A 19,679-nucleotide genomic window follows, 5' to 3' on the forward strand; every position below is an offset into this window, starting at 1 on the left:
TTTTAAAAAGAACACAGTATAAAAGCCCTAAAGACAAATTTATTGAAGTTGACAAAAAAATGATAAAGACAAATATACATATATCTATTTTCTTCCACAATGTAATTGTTCATAAGATTCTTACATAATGTATCAGTGTCATTATTTGACAAAGTCTTTGTTAGTTTAAGAAAAAAAAATATGTAACAATAGTAATAATACAAATTTATATATTGATCCTCGTCAATAATATACAGCATATGATTACGCAACTTGTTACGTACAAAGTTATTTGAATTGCGTGCAGTTTTAGTTTTAAAAAAACGTATTAAAACGAAATCGAGCTTAAGTTTAAAACTCAGTTCTGAATAGATCAATCCAAAAAAATAATTTAAACTCTAGTCTAGATATGAAGTAGTCAAATCATGTTGGATCTCCGCATACAACACAACAACCGATGGTTGTAATAACATTTTCAAAACCATAAATAGAGTAATTTCGAGAGCTAACGTATTACTTTAAATGAAAGCATTTACCATAATCCAACAATGTGTACGAAGTGGTACGAAATAAGGTGTATACAAACAAATGGTTCTTGTTTTATGCATATGATACATATCTTAGGATAAAAACTAAAATAGTTATCTTAAAATAAAAAGTCACATGTATAAGTAAGTAACTAAGTATTATACGATTGTTTTGGTATAATAGAACCACAACCAGTCGTTTTGCTTTGGTAGAATCCGATGCGAATCACTTTTGGAAGTACTCTTTCTTCCTTTTTTTTAGTTTCTTTATATGATCGGAAAAGTTGTATAAGATCCGCAAATATCTATATAAAAAAACGTTTATTGTTACATTGTATGTTTTATATATAGTAGAAACTTTTAGAAAGTGTTCAATATATATGCGCGGTTCATATAAAAGATAAGAATAAAGTCATTATATATTTTGTTCTATATATAATATTTGTAGTTCTTGTATAACTATTTAATATGTATCGATAATAGCTAGATAGATAGTTTTCCATGTATTTTACTAGCTTTTTATCAACTTTTTGACTAATATGTATCATTGGTTTATATTGGTTCTGCGACTCAATGATCAAGAAAACAATTCAGAATCTACTTTTACGTCCTGTTTTTATCCCATAAAGATTAAAAGTCCAATTTAAATCCGAATATATGTATGTGTGCACCAAGTTAGCATTGCGTCATTTTATGTGATTTTGGTGGACAGAGAAAAAAGATAAAACAATGAAATCTTACCTATTATTAGTATATAGGCTCATTGGACGGTTGATGTTATTTCATCTTTTTCCCCTCACATGTTACATCTTATTTTCAAGTATTCTATATTCTTTCTTCATTTCTCATTCTACAATTGTAATTTATATCCTAGATTTAGCATCAAATATCCGGATTTCGCCAAAGCATTTTACTAATTTAGAGGTGAGCCACTGATAAAAAGTTTCCAACAAATCCACAATGGTAAAACACCAAAACTAAAACCTGAGTGATCGAGTGGTCCATGTGCAAACAAAAAATTCCTCAAGATAGAACTGAACATAAAAGCTATAAAGCAAGTTTACGTTACGTACTTGAGTCTAGGCCCAATTATAACTTTATATTATCATTTATTTCTGTAGATGTAGATGCATCATGAAATGGAAGAGCCAATTTGACACACAAGTGTAAAAAAGGGCTTCTTATCACATTTACATTGCCTCTGATAGAAAACTAAATTATAATACACATTGGTACTATAACAACATTAATAATTTTGTTAGATCTTGTAATGCAAAAGTCTTGTTCTCACAGAAAGAGGTATTCTTACACTGTGGCCTCCATTGTCAATCCAACTCAAGCTCCCAAAGTGATAATCAGTATTCGCTCTATGAGCAGTAGAGACTTTGACCGTGAACGTAAGCTTGTTGGTGGTGTTGGAGCTGAATTCAAGTGTCTCAGGACTCACCTGGAGGTTAATACCTTGAGGCTGTTGGATCACAGCTTTGTAAACTGAACCAACTGGTCCAACATTAGTCACGGTTCTAGTGACGGTGATCTCTTTACTGAGATATGGGATTGTGATGGAAGGCAAGTTGACATCAAGCATTGATGGGCTTGGGGAAGGGCAAGTGTATATTTTTCCAAGTAGTTTTGAGATGGACGTATTGTTGTATCCTGCTGAGCACAAGTAATGAACATATTCATTTTCTCCCATGTCATAGACAAGTCCCGGATCGGCTACTTTCACCGGGTTCACCACACCGCCTCCGTAGTCAAATGGGTCAGCGAGTTTGCGTGGTGAACCCTCGGCTGAAATAGGCTCTCCCGATGGGTCGGTTTGCAATGCTGCAATGGTTATATAGTTATTTCGCGGGTGTTTCTTGTGGAGAAAGAAACAAATATTTTTGCGTGTGAATAAATATTATATGTATATCTTTACCAGTTGTAACGAGAGCGGATCGGATTGCAGCAGGAGACCAGTCAGGGTGGTTTTGTTTAACAAGTGCGACGATTCCGGCCACGATAGGTGTAGCCATAGATGTTCCTGACAGGAATTCGTATCCTGACCATGATGGCATGGCTGCGAGTATACCTGAACCTGGTGCTGCTATATCCGGCTGTACTTTAAAGAAAACCAAAACGTAAATTCATCAGTAACGTGAGAGACTAGTTGAGTGTACGTAAGACAGCAAGAAGTAAATAAGGAGTTTATATATACTTCACCTTGAGAATAGCAGGAGATATTGTATTGGGACCCCTAGACGAAAATCCTGCAACCTTAGTAGCTGAAGGTTTGCCAACGAACGTCTTGGTTGGACTGATCTTAGCTATAGGCTTTCTGTGGGATTCATTCAAGAAAAAAGAAAAATGCTTAGTACGTCAAAATGGAATTTAGAGAGAAATATGAAGGAGGAGAAGCGTATACTTGGTTGTTTGCATGTACAATAATATATCCATCCCAAGTTCGTAGTCTACATAGGCAACAGGGATATCAGCCTTTGCGGTTACAACAGTATCGGTTGGTTTTATCGCAATAATAAGGCCAACAGCGCCTACTTTTTGCATAACAACCCCAAAATTTTCTGCAAGTGTTCCTCTTATAAAGGAAAACAAGATTTTTCCTTTAGCTATACCAGCTTTAAAATCCTCCTTTGTCAGGTCATCGAAGTAAAGGATCTCAGAGAATCCAACTTCTTTTCCAGTGTATACACCTTCTTGACCCTAAGAATGAAATATATCCCACAAAAGAAAGAGTTAAATGAACGATCACATTTTCTTGTTGATTGTGATGCAAGCAACCAATAACGTACCAGTAAGGTTATATTATTTCCAAGAGTGATGGGCGTGAAGAATTCTCTGTCCATGGTTGTAGCTGCGACAGTTATGATCCACGGAGCAATGTTAGAGATTGTTTGAGAATCAGGACCATCGTTACCTCCTGCAGCTACTACCGGAACTCCTTTCATAACAGCATGAAAAGCAGCGATAGAAAAGTCATCTCGATCAACTTCAAAAGCAAGAGGTATTTCATCTCCGACCGAGAGAGATAGTACATCGACACCATCACGTATGGCGTGATCCATGGCCTTTATAATATCTGGTGTGAAACACTTTATGTTGTTCCAACACACTTTGTAAGAGGCTATACGGGCCTTTGGGGCAGTGCCTCTCGCGGTTCCCTTGGCTAGGCCGAGGTAGTTGGCGTCTTGGACAAAAGAACCTGCGGCTGTCGTTGCACAATGGGTTCCGTGGCCGACTTTGTCTAGAGGGGACATGACCTCGTCTTTCTCCGTAATATTGAGCTTTCCATTGTACATTTTCTTGAGACCCTTTGAGTAGTAAGTAGCTCCAATCAACTTTCTGTTGCAGCTCGATGCTTTGAACCCTTTTCCTGAAACACATCGTCCCTTCCAACGCCTAGGGATCGGTCCAAGACCGTTGTCATTAAATGAAGGTGAGTCTGGCCATACTCCTGAGTCCACGATTCCTATAATTACTCCACTTCCCATATCAGTCTCATGTAAGAGACCAGTTGGAGCGGTTGGAGTGAGTCCCAAGTAATCATTAACCCTTGTTGTTGTCAGTTTCATATTCTTACTTCTCGTTACGTGAACAACATCCGGATGCTCTTACAAAAATCCAAAACAGAAAGTTCAGTTTCGATTAGTTTCACTTCGACGTTTGACCTAATTCTTGCTCAACAAGAAAGATAAACGTTTCAAATTTTTACCTGAAAGTTCTCTTGCTTGAGATGATGTGAGTTTCGCTGCAAAGCCTGAGAAACCATGTCTGTAACTATAAATCATAGACTCACGAGAAGCTTCTTTGCTGCATTATCAGTCAAAACATATAAATTCATAAACCAATATTTTTTCACGCAACAAAACATCTATCGATCCGAAAGCATATATATATGCCAGTGCTCATTCATCATTACCTTCCAAGAAGAGGTCCGAGAATATCATGATGTGATTCAGTTACAAGATCAGGATCATCATGTTGCCTCTTACCCAAATGCACAGTGTAAATCTAAACATAAACATCATCAAAAAAATTAAAATCGCCAAGAATCTAAAATAGCGAAAATTATTCGCAATGCTGCCGAATAAAAAGAGCAAAAATTTGATAACATACCTGGTTATCCTCATTAGCAGCAGTAATTAAGGCTATCTTGAAGATTAATACTAAACCTATGAACAAAACTACAAAATGCTTCTCATTATTAGATACAATCAGAGAAGACAACCCCATGTTGTCTCTAAGATTTAAGGGGTTGTTGTTGTTGAGGCAGATTCTTTTCCTAGAAGAATCTTCCAAGATTATAATTATTTATTTGTTCTTGAACCACCTCAACAATGTCCTCTCTAATTGCATCCCAGAAGCATTTATGATTGTGTTGATCAAGTCATCTCGTATTTAAATCGAAGCATTCGTCTAAGAATGTTGGGAGTTTTTTTTAGACTACAACGAAGGTTGGGCATACCACCAAAGCTAATTTTGTGGTTTAGAACGAAAACGTATTATCGGTGTGAAATTAAAACGAGTTAAAAACGTAAAACTATTTACATTTTGGTTTGTAAATAGGAGGTTTAAGGAAAATTAATTTGATAAAACGTACACTCTTAGGAGTTATAAACGTACGTTACCGAACTATATGTTTGTCATAACTTATAAATGTTCAGGAACGTTAATAATTTAGGCTTGTTTTTGTCATTATAATTATCTTATTATGTTACCGTCCAAATTTTAAATTTGCATGAAAAGGACTAACACATAACATACTCGTAATATGTGTAATCGAAGTCTAAAGGTTCGAAGAAGCGTAAAATATATATTTTATATATGTCATATGAAATATCTAACGTTTGAAATATGTCTTGAAAGTTTTGTGGTCAAGGAAATATCCAAAAGTTACAAAAAAAAAAGAGTAGGCTAAGTGTTTAGTTCGATTCACATTTTTTTTAAAAATGTGAAAATCGTAGGTTTATTGTAAATTACATTTTACATTTTTGGTCGAATCATAACTCTGTCTAAAAGAAAAACGAAAACTTGAATCGTACTTTGAACTGAAATTTGTGTTGTTCGACCAAGTGTTGTTAGTTCGACTGGAAAGAAACTACATTAGCTATCAAGGGAAAATCCCAGAGATCACATTTTCAAGTTACATTTGGAAAGAAACTACAATAGCTAATGTACAGAGCCGTGCCTATGGGCAATAAAAAAGGCATTTGCCTCAAGCCCCCACCATTCTTTCATATATTTTTTGTGTTTGTGAAATCATAATCAGTTTGCTATCAAATAGTTAAGAAAAGAACTAAGTAAGAACTTAGATTATGAGAATTTGGTGAAAACATTATTTAAATACAAGGAAAAAGACTATATCTTAGTTTTTAAAGATTATTGTTTTGTTTTCAATAATTTCTATGTTTTAAAATGATTTTTACATTTATTTTATTTACATTTTTTTTTAAGAAAAATTTTCAATTTCAATTTCGCCTTAAGCCCCGTAAATCTGGGCACGGCACTGCTAATGTAGGTAATGTGTAGTGACCAAAGTAGTATTGCATGTGTATAGTTTGGTTTTAAAGTTTTGGGTATGTGGAACTTTTTTAGGTAAATTTCTAGAAGACATATAGAAACGTTCCAGTTTTTAGAAATATAGTTGGGTATGTGAAAAAGTTTTAAAAAATTGATTTGGTTACTTATATTAGTAAAACAATTTTTTGGTAATCATCATAAAAGAAATCTAAAATTTAGTGTGATCGAGCAAGAGTAATTATAGGATGGGTGGGGGTAATTGTGATCATTACCGTACCAATGAAAACAAAACACACAAAAGTATCAGTCGTCATTTGTAGGATCCGTAAACAAATCTTTCTAGCTTTTTAGACTTGGGCTTTAGGTACTACGCCTTTGATAAAGATAGGTTAACATGCCGAGTGAAGACATAGAACTCAGTAAAAAGTGATGATCGAGGTGTTACAAGACAAACATCTGAAATTGGGTCATTTCTTTAGTGAAGCTGATTACAATGAAGAAAATATAAATCGTTACATACTCTAAATATTATACAGGTTTAAAAAAATGTTTATTTGTCTTCTTTGAGCACTATAAACGGTTACTTGTTATAAAAAGTATGAAGTTTTCTTTCCCTTTTATNTTTTTTTTTTTTTTTTTTTTTTTTTTTTTTTTTTTTTTTTCTATATCTATTTATAGATAACATTATATATGAGTAAAAAATATAATCCGGAGAACACCGCATCTAAGGCAGTCTCATTGCTCAAACCAGATCATTCATTCCATTGAAGATGATGGGGAAAGGAAGCAAGAAACATCCTCTGATGACTAATTAAAGAAACACATAACAAGTCAGAATTAAGGAGAAATAAGTAATATGGATGATGATGATGGTGAGGAAGAGTGTTTTGTGAGGTAATGTTCTTAAATAGTTGTTTTTGTTATAGTCATTCTTCAACATTGTCTCTTAGCTGTTAATCCCCTGGCTAACTAATTAGGTAATTTAGGTGGATCGGAATACCAAAAAAAAGAAGAAAAATATCCCAAATTAAGCATTTAATAAATCAGAGTAACTATATGATATTTCGATATATTTTAAATGGTAACAATTTGTTTATTTCTTAACTGTATTTGGTACATGGCTATGTATATTTTTAGAATCCAGTTGATTATTTCTGTAGTTTAACGTTTCTTATATATGCGACAAAACAAAGACATGTTCAAGCAACTTGTGATGCAATAAGAGAATAATTGTTTAGGGGAAAGATTGTTATTATACCTACCCGGCCCCCTCTAAACCCAGAATGGGCAAATCTTTTCTGATTGCAGATCATACAAGTTCTCTAGTCATCAGACTCGTGTTAATCTTGAACGGAGTGTTTATCTCCGCGGCACAACTCAATGGCTTGATGAGCAAGGTATTATTTTATTTTATTTTTCATCTTTTGAGTAATGATACTACAAGGGGCATATGAAGTATCTTTTTCTTTTGTTTTTCGATAATCCTAGATTCATATTGTACACTTGGGAGCAAAGCAACATGATACCCCTGAGCTGGTTACTAAATCACATTACCAAATTCTTGAACCACTTCTTGGAAGGTATGAATATTACAATGTAGTGAAATATTGAGAACATTTATGAGGGTATACTCAATTTTTGTTTAATATTTATAGCAAAGAAGCTGCCAAGAATTCTATAGTTTACAATTACAAGCATGGCTTTTCCGGCTTTGCAGCAAAACTTACCGCCTCTCAAGCAAAGAACCTTTCAGGTACTTTAATTTTTTTTTTTTTGTATTCTGTCCATATAAACTCAAAAGAAGAAATTATGAAACCATTTGTTTTGTATCAGTGCATCCCGAGGTTCTTTCTGTTGTACCAAGTCGAGTAATGTGGCCAAAAACAACGAGGACATATGATTACCTAGGACTTTCTCCTACTTCTCCAAAAGGTCTTCTACATGATACCAAGCTGGGAAGTGAAGTTATTATTGGAGTAATAGACTCAGGGATATGGCCAGAGTCACATTCTTTCAATGACACAGGTTTAGGACCGATCCCGAAGCGTTGGAAAGGGAAATGTATGTCTGGAGATGGATTTGACCCCAAAAAACATTGCAACAAAAAACTTATAGGGGCCGAGTTCTTCACTGAAGGTCTTTTAAATTCTGAGGCAGAATATGATTTCGAATCAGAAAGAGAGTTTAGGTCCCCAAGAGATGCTAAAGGCCATGGGACACATGTTGCTGCAACTGCTGCTGGTTCTTTTGTGTCTAATGCAAGCTACAAAGGACTAGCTGTAGGAACCGCTAGAGGCGCGGCTCCTCATGCACGTATAGCTATGTACAAGACGTGTTGGAGACGTGCTGGATGTATTACAGCTGATTTACTCAAAGCAATCGATCACAGCATACGCGACGGGGTTGATGTTATATCCGTTTCAATCGGTAATGACCCCCCAGCGAGTTTCGATGTCGATATGGATGACATTGCATTCGGTTCATTCCAAGCCGTGATGAAAGGCATTCCCGTTGTTGCTTCTGCTGGAAACGAAGGACCTGACGCTCAAACCATTGATAATGTTGCTCCATGGATCATAACCGTCGCCGCAACATCCTTCGACCGTTCTTTCCCTGTACCAATCACTCTCGGAAACAATCTAACTGTTCTGGTTAGTCAAGACGGTTTTAAAAACCTAATTAGTCTATCATCTTTTCTGGCCAGAATGTGATTCTGTTTTTATTATCTCTAACTATTCCAGGCTGAAGGTTTAAACACATTTCCTGAAGTTGGATTTATTGAGCTTCAGAACGCAATTGAATTGTTGGACACCAATATCGAAGAAGGGGTAACTAAAGGGTCCATCGTACTTGCATTTACAGCAACCGCTACGGCGGCAAAAAAAGCACATGACATACTCGAAGCTGGATGTGCTGGTATAATCTATGCACAATCTGTAATTAATCCTACGGTTTGCAATGGTGTGGATGTTCCTTGCGCCGTTGTAGATTACGAGTATGCAACTGACATCTTACACTACATCCAGACCTCAGAGTAATAATCTTAAACCAAGTTTCTTTAATTACGTAGGTTTCTTGTCATTATTATTATTATTATTTTCTCTAACACATGAGAACATTATGTAGTTCGCCTAAAGCAAAAATAAGCCCTTCCAAGACACTCATTGGCCAGCCTCTTGCATCTAGGGTGGCTTATTTCTCTTCTAGAGGACCTAATTCAGTTACACCAGCAATTCTGAAGGTTTGCTTAGTAACTGAATATAATTATTTTTCGTTTGTTGTTGATTCAAGTGTTCATGAAATTTTGGGACTCTATTGTATGATAATGCAGCCAGATATAGCAGCACCGGGTGTTAATGTTCTTTCTGCTGTAAGTGGTGTGTATACAATATTGTCGGGATCATCAATGGCGACTCCTATTGTGTCCGGAATTGTTGGATTACTCAGACAAATACACCCTGGCTGGTCTCCAGCTGCCATCCGATCCGCTCTTGTCACAACAGGTTCGTAGTTCTTACTCTAAAAACTATATACCAAAAATAAGATATGTTCATCCGGGTTTTATTCGACTTATATAATTAAATTATCTTAGAAAAATGTTACCAAATAAAAACGGAATCTATTATGGATCAATTTGGTACGGCTTTGATTCGGGTGGGGTTTTAATCAAATTTATCTTTTACTGATTGAACAAGACTTTAAACATATTTAATTACTTTCTTTGTTGAAATGAAGCATGGAGGACTGATCCATCTGGAGAGCAAATATTTTCAGAGGGATCAACGCGAAAACTTGCTGACCCGTTCGACTATGGAGGTGGCTTGATCAACCCGGAGAAAGTAGCAAACCCGGGCCTCATCTACGACATGGGCATCAATGACTATGTTCATTACCTTTGTTCTGCGGAATACGATGACGGATCCATCTCCAAACTACTTGGTAAACCTATCAAATGCCCTTATCCATTGCCATCTATGCTCGATTTCAACATGCCTTCCATCATAATCCCAAGTCTCACTAGAGAGGTCACATTGACTAGAACCGTGACAAATGTTGGACCGGCTGATTCGGTTTACAAACCCCTGGTTGAGTCTCCACTTGGTATAGAGCTTGATGTGAATCCGAAGACTCTTGTGTTCGCTTCCAACATTACTAAGGGTACGTTTAATGTGAGAGTGAAAACGAGTCATAGAGTGAACAGTGATTATTATTTTGGGAGCTTGTGTTGGACTGATGGTGTACATAACGTCACTATTCCTATTGCCGTGCGAACAAAGATCTTGAAGAGCTATGATTAATCATTTTTTTCACTTGTAACTAATATAGGGATTTTTATTTTATTTTTTTGGGTTATGATTCATATATATTCTGCTATTATTTTCGTTAATTCATATATTCTATTCTTCGTTGGATGAATCAGATAATGTGGTTTTCACATATATCTAAACATTTAAAGCCTCGGATCTTTTAGTTCCATATAGTTTCATACTTAATATAGGTTTAGACATGCGATTAATCATATTAAAATCTTAAAATTTTCGGACACCATCATGTATGAATATGTGTATTATTGACTAATTGTAGAATATAGTCTATACTCTATACATTATTTTCTTCATTAATAACATTGCTTCTTTTACACACTCCAACCTAATCCAAGTGGACTAGTTAAAAAAATAATTAGGACTTATGAAAAATTGAACTGTTCAGCCTCCAAACCATTTACTATTTCTAATGGTACGATCAAAACCTTACGATATGATCAAAAGTTGGAACTTAAAAGTTGTTTTCCATTGCCTTGGTATAGCTATTAACTTGAGCGTTGAGTCGTCGTCATATTGGTGTCACTAGGGACCGTTCCAATAATAACTTTAACTTCAATCCAAAAACTTTCAATTTTATCTTTGTCATTTTATATTTCTTATCCAAAACCTGATGATATTAGCTTTAGGGATATGTAAAAGTACATTATAAACAATCATCTTTTACCGCACAAAAAAAAAAAAAAATCTAAACCCTTGAATATAACTATTACGATAAAATAAAGAAATAAATGTCATTTAAAAACTAAAAAATTATGGTGATCCTAAATTTTGTTTACCCCGCTTGTCTTATGAACTAAACTTCCAACTCCCAACTCCCAAGTGACTACGATCGTATTCGTATCTGTTTTTGTGGTACATATGTTTTTTTTTCTTTTTCGATTCACATCGAATTTCCAAAAATTAAAATCTAATATTTCAATTAGTAAAAAATTAAATTCAAAATAAGAGACACTTTTCGTTAACATATTTTACAATATCATTTTGATTATAAAACCATATTCCGCCTGATAGATGAATTAATTAAAATAGTTCCCATTATCCATCTTTGGCTTTTAATTTTGTTCTTTTGTTGGTCTTTAGACGGAAGCAAAGACATACAAAAAAGCGGATGAGATGGCCCTTTCCGACCAAAACGTTTCGCGTCCACTCCTCTCTTCTACTCATTCTCCACGTGTCGTCTTGTTCGTGTACCAGCCATGAGCTTTACTTTATTTATAACTACATAATGCACCACTTTGACATAAATATATCAATAATTATGAATACTAATAAATAACAGTGAAAACTATGGGACATAAAAAATTGTAATGTTGATGTTACTAATAAATTGATGTTTTAGTTTTTTTATACAAAATAAAGAAAAGTAACTAAATCATTTTATTAATTTTTGTTAGTTTAATAATACACTCTCTTTCTCACATAGATTGATGTTTCAATAGTTTCACACATATTATTTTTAAACTAATTTATAATTATTTTATGGTAGAAAAAGAAAACATAATCCACTAAATATTATGTCATTTGGAATAAAATATAAAGTAAAAATATCATTTTAGTTTTTTAATCTAAAAAATCAATCTTTAGAGATAAGAAATATTCTCTAAAACATCAATATGAGACCGAAAGAGTATTAATTTGACTTTTCTCCTCTCTTATTGATTATAAATGAAAGTAATACATAATACTATTATACAAAATATTAATTTTTCTGGAACAGAAAAAAACACCTAAAAGATCATTCTAATAGAGAGAATATATTTTAGTGTATACAATTCATTTTATTATACTCCTAATCATACAATATTAATGTTTTTATCTATGTCAGATTATTTTATTTTATTTTTACTTTCTAGACAAAACTTATGTTTATTTGATACTTTATAACCAATATTTGTTTTCATTGGTTGAATTAATTTTTGTTATGTATTAAATCATATTTTCTTAATCTTCTTGTTTTTAACTAAAAAACCTTATACAGGGAACTGATTGTAACACCCGCGAATCAAAACTCTGCGTTTTGGGGGTGGGTGTCGATCGACACTCATGTGGTGTCAGTCGACACCACTTATTTCTGGTTCGACCAGATTGATTTAATTATCGATTTGGACCGGTTTGGTTTAGGAAAAACTATTGAACCAAGATATTTAAGTAGGAAAACGACCTAGGTCATGTTTATTTTTTTCTTGGTCGCTGTTTGTTGTTTTTGAGAGAGAAAGAGGAGAAAACAGTTTCTAAGAGTTCTTGTGAGAGTTTGTGAGATTTGAAGGCATTTTTGGAGAGATCTTGCTGTGAGAGTGAAGATCCAAGGATAGGAATGTGGTGGGAAGGTTTCTGTGGTGGTAGCTTCGTCCTTTGGGCTTAGATCTCTTTGTTGGCTAAGGTGAGTGCATGACCATGGCTTATCTAAGCTAAGATCTCTGTTTCTGTGATATTGTGTGTTGTTTGGTTGTTTGTTTTTGGTTTTTTTTGAGTTTTTTCGTAGTTCATGAGGCTTGGATTCGTTCTTGGGATTGTGTGGGACGAGAGGAGAAGTTTGGAGGCGAGATTCGGAGCTTATGTTCAAAGGAAATCACTGCTCGACAGTGGTGTCGGTCGACACCAATGTGGTGTCGGTCGACACTAACGCGAGGACGGCTCGGGAACTTAGCGAGTGTCGGTCGACACCATGTGGAGGTGTCGGTCGACACCATGTGGAGGTGTCGGTCGACACCGTTAGGGTTTCGGGGGTGTCGAGCAGGTGTCGGTCGACACCCAAGTGGTGTTGGTCGACATCAGATGTCCAGTGTCGGTCGACACCTTTTGGTATCAGACACCATTCTGACAGTAACCGGATCGTGTCGGGTCACTTGTTCATGTTCCTGGTTTGTTTTATTGTTATTGTTTGTGGCATGAGAGATCTTATTGCTTGTGTATATAGCCCATTAGATGGGAGGATTGCCTAACTGAGTATTTATCAAATACTCATACATCTCAATTTGTGTTTGTGGTGCAGGTAAAGACAAAGTGTGATCGTGGAATCAAGGCAATGAAGAGGAAGATGTTCTAGGGACTCGATTGATTGTTGTCTGGCGTTGCCAGGTTGCTAGAGTTGAGTCCTAGAATGTTGTTAGGATTGCTGGTTCTCTGGTTTATGCTGTTTGGATCATTAGTTTATGATTTGGAATTAATGTTGGTTATTGGATTATGATTGGTGAATTATTGGTTAATGATATTGGTTATTTCAGCTGTTGATTGTGATTGTGGTTAGGTGGCTATTGGGTATGGAACCACTAGTCATAGTTATTTATTATTATTATAATATTATTATTATTTATTATTAAAAAAATAAAACGGGTGAGGTCGTTTCAGTTTGGTATCAGAGCCCTTACGGTTCTAGGTTCGGATTCACTAGGTTTATGTTGTGTTGTCTGGGATTGCATGTCTTGATTGATTATGTGAGTTAGTCAATTGTGTGTGGCATGGAGTCCTAGAGCATCTTCTTCGAGCCTACAGTGTGATTCCACGGTGAGTTTTTGTATGTGTGTTATGTTTATTGTGTGCTTAGCTTTCTGCTCATGGTAGTGCAGATGGTTAAAGAGGATGTTGTTGCTGGTCGTGGTCGTGGACGCGGACGTGGTCATGGAAGCGGACGTGGTCGTGGTAGGGGCAGGGTCCCAGTGGTTAGTGAGACTGCGGACCAGAGTGTGACAGCAGAGGGTATCGGCGAGTCGCATGGTGTCTAGGGGGATTCCGTGAGTGTGGCCGGAGGGAGCGGTGTTGATGCTCCAGTAGCCGGTGATGTTAGGACCCCAGGTGCAGGTGTCCCAGTGAGTAGAGTCCCGGGTGTCGACCTTGCGGGTTTGCTGGCACAGTTGTTAGAGCGGTTGCCACCTATGGTACCGGCTCAGGCTCAGGTAGTGCCACCAGTGGTGGCGGAGGAGCGGCAGCCAGTGGCTGCGGATGTGGGAGTCCATTCTCGTTATATCAGCATGCTGACAGAGATGGGCCGTATTGGTACCGAGCGGTTTTTGGGAGGTACAGATTCTACCGCTGCGGATGCGTGGATNTAGTGCAGATGGTTAAAGAGGATGTTGTTGCTGGTCGTGGTCGTGGACGCGGACGTGGTCATGGAAGCGGACGTGGTCGTGGTAGGGGCAGGGTCCCAGTGGTTAGTGAGACTGCGGACCAGAGTGTGACAGCAGAGGGTATCGGCGAGTCGCATGGTGTCTAGGGGGATTCCGTGAGTGTGGCCGGAGGGAGCGGTGTTGATGCTCCAGTAGCCGGTGATGTTAGGACCCCAGGTGCAGGTGTCCCAGTGAGTAGAGTCCCGGGTGTCGACCTTGCGGGTTTGCTGGCACAGTTGTTAGAGCGGTTGCCACCTATGGTACCGGCTCAGGCTCAGGTAGTGCCACCAGTGGTGGCGGAGGAGCGGCAGCCAGTGGCTGCGGATGTGGGAGTCCATTCTCGTTATATCAGCATGCTGACAGAGATGGGCCGTATTGGTACCGAGCGGTTTTTGGGAGGTACAGATTCTACCGCTGCGGATGCGTGGATGAGGAGTGTGGAACGTAACTTCCATACTCTGAGGTGTCCTGAGGGGTTTTGGGTTGACATTGGGGTCCACTATTTGTCTAGTGATGCTCTGTTGTAGTGGAGTTCTGTTGCAGCCATGAGAGTGCAGAGATGTCTTGGGCTGACTTCATCTTGGAGTTCTACCGCAAGTATTTCCCTAGGGAGGCACTGGATAGGTTGAAGGTGCAGTTCCTTCAGCTAGCTCAGGGGACTCAGTCAGTGCGGGAGCTTGACTTGGAGTTCAGTCGACTTCTGAGGTACGGGGTCGAGATTTGGAGTCTGAGGAGACTCAGATCAGGAGGTTCTTGAGGGCCCTACGTGATGACTTGAGGGTTCACTGTAGGGGGCGGAGTTATGCTTCGCGTGCAGAGCTGGTTGAGACTGTAGCAGGGATTGAGGAGGATATCCGGGCACAGTCAGTGGCGGCTAGCCCAGCAGTCCAACCTAGTAGGGCTCAGCATCAGGAGGTTCTAGCAAGGGCGGTAAGCCTGCACAGGGAACCAAGAGGAAGTGGGAGGCTAGGCAGACGTCAAGTGGTGCAAGTTGCTTCAGGTGTGGGAGCAAGGATCACAAGATTGCTAGCTGTCCCAAGAGGAGTGCCCCATCGACAACAGATCGTGTGTGCTACTATTGCAGGGAGCCAGAGCACATCAAGCCCTATTTTCCCAAGTTGCAGCCGGTAGCAGTGGCGGCGTTGCAGCAGGTGCAGCCGGGAGGAAAGCAGGTGGCACGGATTGAGCAGGCACCACGGGTTTACACGACTGTAGAGACTGGTGGAACCAGCGCCGGAGCGATCACAGGTATAATCTCTGATACTTTGTCTTTGTGAATTCTTAGTAAGTTCAGATTTTATGTTGTCATGTGATAAAGTGTTAGGTTCTCAACACATGAGGTTTGTGTAGGGACCTTGTTGGTGGGAGGGTTTAAGTCCCACGTTATGTTTGATTATGGAGCTACTCATAGCTTCATTACCCTAGAGTGCGCAGAGAGTGCGGGTATCGTGGGGGATCCTGGAGAGCGTACAAGAGTTGTCAGGGTTGCTGGAGGCAAGTTTCTGAGGGTCATTGATAAAGCGAGGGGTATCGATATTCAGATCACGGGAGAGTCTTGGCCGGCGGATTTGTTTATCAGCCTAGTGGAGCTGTATGACGTTATCCTGGGGATGGACTGGTTGCATCGGCATATGGTTCATCTGGATTGTCATCAAGGTAGAGTGGAGTTTGAGCGTTCAGGAGGGAAGTTGGTTTTTCAGGGGATTAGACCGACTTCGGGGAGTCTCGTGATCTCGGCCATTCAGGCTGGGAAGATGATCGAGAAGGGCCGTGAGGCTTATTTGGTTACTATATCTATGCCAGAGCCAGTGGGAGAGTCTATGGTTAGCGGTATTCAGGTTGTAGAGGAGTTTGAGGACATGTTCCAGTCGTTGCAGGGATTACCACCTTCTAGGTCTGATCCTTTTACGATTGAACTGGAACCAGGGACGACACCATTACCCAAGGCTCCTTACAGGATGGCTCCAACAGAGATGGCATAGCTGAAGAAGCAGCTAGAGGATTTGTTGAGCAAGGGATTCATCCGTCCTAGTGTATCACCGTGGAGAGCGCCGGTGTTATTCATTAAGAAGAAAGATGGGAGTTTCCGCTTGTGTATTGATTACAGGGGTCTCAACCGGGTCACTGTGAAGAATAAGTACCCTCTTCCGAGGATCTATGAGTTGTTGGATCAGTTGAGAGATGCTACTTGGTTCTCCAAGATAGATCTGGCGTCAGGTTATCATCAGATCCCGATAGATGAGGCAGATGTGAGGAAGACTGCTTTCAGGACGAGGTACGGGCATTATGAGTTTATGGTGATGCCGTTTGGGTTGACTAACGCACCAGCTGCGTTTATGAGATTGATGAACAGCGTGTTTCAGGAGTTTCTGGACGTGTCTGTCATCATTTTCATCGATGACATCCTGGTTTATTCTAAGAGTCCTGAAGAGCATGCAGTGCATTTGAGGGCAGTTCTGGAGAAGCTGCGGGAGCAGAAGTTGTTTGCTAAGTTGAGCAAGTGTAGTTTCTGGCAGCGTGAGATGGGTTTTTTGGGTCACATTATGTCTGCAGATGGGGTTTCTGTAGATCCGGAGAAGATTCAGGCTATCAGGAATTGGCCTAGACCGCAGAATGCCACGAAGATCAGGAGTTTTCTCGGGTTGACAAGGTATTACAGGATATTTGTGCAGGGGTTTGCGAGAAGAGCACGTCCTATGACGAAGTTGACGGGGAAGGATGTTAGTTTTGTCCGGTCACAGGAGTGTGAGGAGGGCTTTGCAAGCTTCAAGGAGATGTTGACTACTGCTCCGGTGTTGGCTTTGCCTGAGCAGGGAGAACCCTATGTGGTTTATACAGATGCATCCAGAGTTGGTTTGGAATGTGTGTTGATGCAGCATGGGAAGGTGATTGCCTATGCTTCGCGGTAGTTGCGGAAGCATGAGGACAACTATCCTACTCATGACTTGGAGATTGGTTCTGTAGTTTTTGCCCTGAAGATTTGGAGATCTTATCTTTATAGTGCAAAGGTACATGTGTTTACAGATCATAAGAGCCTAAAGTATATATTCACTCAGCCCGAGCTGAATTTGAGGCAGAGGCGGTGGATGGAGCTCATGGCGGATTATGATCTGGAGATAGCCTATCATCCTAGTAAGGCTAACTTGGTTACAGATGCTTTGAGTCTGAAGCGGGCGGCTTCAGCTCAAGAGCAGGATATGGATTCTCTGGTAGGAGAGATCAGTGCGTTGAGCTTGTGTACGGTTTCTCAGGAGCCGTTGGGTTTGGTTGCAGCTGATAGAGCAGATCTTTTGAGCAGAGTGCGGTTGGCTCAGGAGTCGGATTTGGGGCTGGTGAATGCCTCAAAGGATGTTGACTCGGAGTATCAGGTTTCGGCTAATGGCACTATTCTGGTGCATGGGCGGATCTGTGTGCCCAAGGATGAGGAGTTGAGGCAGGAAATTCTGAGAGAGGCTCATGCTAGCATGTTCTCTATTCATCCAGGAGCGACTAAGATGTACCAAGATCTCAAGAGGTACTATCACTGGGTCGGGATGAAGAAGGATGTGGCTAGTTGGGTTGCGAGGTGTGATGTCAGCTAGTGAAGGCTGAGCATCAGGTACCAGGTGGTGTGCTGAAGAGTCTTCCCATTCTAGAGTGGAAGTGGGATATGATTACTATGGACTTCGTGGTTGGTTTGCCAGTGTCCAGGACGTTTGATGCTATTTGGGTCATTGTGGACCGGTTGACTAAGTCAGGACATTTTCTCACCATTGAGAAGACTGATGGAGCAGCAGTCTTGGCTAAGAAGTATGTGAAGGAGATAGTCAGGTTGCATGGGGTGCCAGCGTATATGAGTACAGCTTATCATCCCCAGACAGATGGACCGTCAGAGAGGACGATCTAGACGTTGGAGGATTTGCTGAGGATGTGTGTGTTGGATTGGGGTGGTCATTGGGCTGATCATTTGAGTTTGGTAGAGTTTGCTTACAACAACAGTTACCAGGCGAATATCGGGATGTCACCTTATGAGGCTTTGTATGGGAGGTCGTGTCGTACATCATTATGCTGGACTCAGGTGGGGGAGAGGAGCATGTACGGGGCAGATTTTGTTCAGGAGACCTCGAAGAAGATTCGGGTGCTCAAGTTGAACATGGCTATTTTACGGGGTCCGAACAGGTCATTGACTGAGACTAAATTGAGTCCGAGGTATATGGGTCCGTTCAGAGTGATTGAGCGAGTCGAACCAGTGGCATATAGATTGGAGTTACCTGAGGGTATGCGAGCATTCCATAAGGTTTTCCATTTGTCTTGGTTGCGGAAGTGTCTCCGTGAGGATGACCAGTTGTTTGCTAAGATCCCCGAGGATCTTCAGCCCAACATGACTTTGGAGGCAAGACCAGTGAGGGTTCTCGAGAGGAGGACCAAGGAACTTCGGAAGAAGAAGATTCTTTTGATGAGAGTCCTGTGGGACTGTGATGTTGTTGAGGAGCAGACTTGGGAGCCTGAGGCGAGGATGAAGGAAATGTTTAAGAAGTGGTATGAGAAGCAAGCCACGACTTGAGCTTGCTTAGCATGGTCCCATCTGTAGTCCATGGATGGAGCGGAAATGGAGTATTCCAGCCCATCTCTCTTGTTACTCAGTCGCTTGGGGTGGTTGGTTGTGCGACTCAGTAACAAAATGAGGTGGTGTTTGGTGTACAAAATTTTCGCAAAGCAGTGTTTTGGAGGGAAGTTTCCTGAATTAGAAGTTTCTATAAGTGGAAAGTTTCCAGATGTGGTAAGTGCTAAAAAATGGAAAGTTTTATGTGAGTTAGAATTTGTCCATTTTTGGTGGCGGAGAGCCTAGGAGAGGGCTTGTGTGGCCTTTGTGACGGGCTGATTAGCCGTTGTGTGGCCTTCGTGGCGGGCTGTTTAGCCGTTGTTTGGCCTCCGTGGTGGGCAGTTTAGCCATTGTGTGGCCTTTGTGGCAGGCTGTTTAGCCATTGTGTGGCCTTTGTGGCGGGCTGTTTAGCCATTGTGTGGCCTTCGTGGTGGGCTGTTTCGCCAAAGTGCCTGTTGAGGCGGTCCTTCGGGACAGATGGTCTTCGTGACAGTCCTTCGGGACGAGTGGCCTTGGTGGCGGTCCTGTTTAGGACATTTGTTTGGCCTTGGTGGCGGTCCTGTTAGGACATTTGTTTGGCCTTTGTGGCGGTCCTGTTTAGGACATTTGTTTGGCCTTTGTGGCGGTCCTGTTTAGGACATTT

General features: G+C 39.9%; 3 protein-coding genes across 4 annotated transcripts; 2 read left to right on the forward strand and 1 right to left on the reverse strand.

The window, feature by feature from the left end:
• Nucleotides 1,596-4,861, reverse strand: LOC104750403 (subtilisin-like protease SBT3.16). Of its 2 annotated transcripts, XM_010472193.1 has the most exons (8): nt 4,623-4,861; nt 4,426-4,517; nt 4,219-4,316; nt 3,299-4,116; nt 2,914-3,209; nt 2,712-2,826; nt 2,428-2,605; nt 1,596-2,333 (listed from the first exon to the last, which is right to left on the reverse strand). In XM_010472193.1, the coding sequence occupies exons 1-8, from the start codon at nt 4,737-4,739 to the stop codon at nt 1,765-1,767; spliced, it is 2,283 nt and encodes a 760-aa protein (XP_010470495.1). In that variant the 5' UTR covers nt 4,740-4,861; the 3' UTR covers nt 1,596-1,764. The 2 variants fall into 2 exon arrangements, with proteins under 2 accessions (XP_010470495.1, XP_010470496.1); XM_010472194.1 differs by lacking the exon at nt 4,623-4,861 and having other exon boundaries at nt 3,299-4,114.
• Nucleotides 7,310-10,324, forward strand: LOC104753602 (subtilisin-like protease SBT3.17). Its single transcript, XM_010475831.1, has 8 exons — nt 7,310-7,423; nt 7,515-7,606; nt 7,682-7,779; nt 7,860-8,677; nt 8,768-9,060; nt 9,153-9,267; nt 9,358-9,529; nt 9,762-10,324. The coding sequence occupies exons 1-8, from the start codon at nt 7,310-7,312 to the stop codon at nt 10,322-10,324; spliced, it is 2,265 nt and encodes a 754-aa protein (XP_010474133.1).
• Nucleotides 16,548-16,961, forward strand: LOC109129683 (RNA-directed DNA polymerase homolog; the record flags this gene model as incomplete). The annotated part of the gene is made up of 1 exon (XM_019238268.1): nt 16,548-16,961. A coding segment is annotated over one exon (414 nt), but the record flags the coding sequence as incomplete, so codon positions are not given.

Source organism: Camelina sativa, chromosome 16 (assembly GCF_000633955.1).
Source record: "Camelina sativa cultivar DH55 chromosome 16, Cs, whole genome shotgun sequence".
In the NCBI taxonomy this organism is placed as follows: Eukaryota; Viridiplantae; Streptophyta; class Magnoliopsida; order Brassicales; family Brassicaceae; genus Camelina; species Camelina sativa.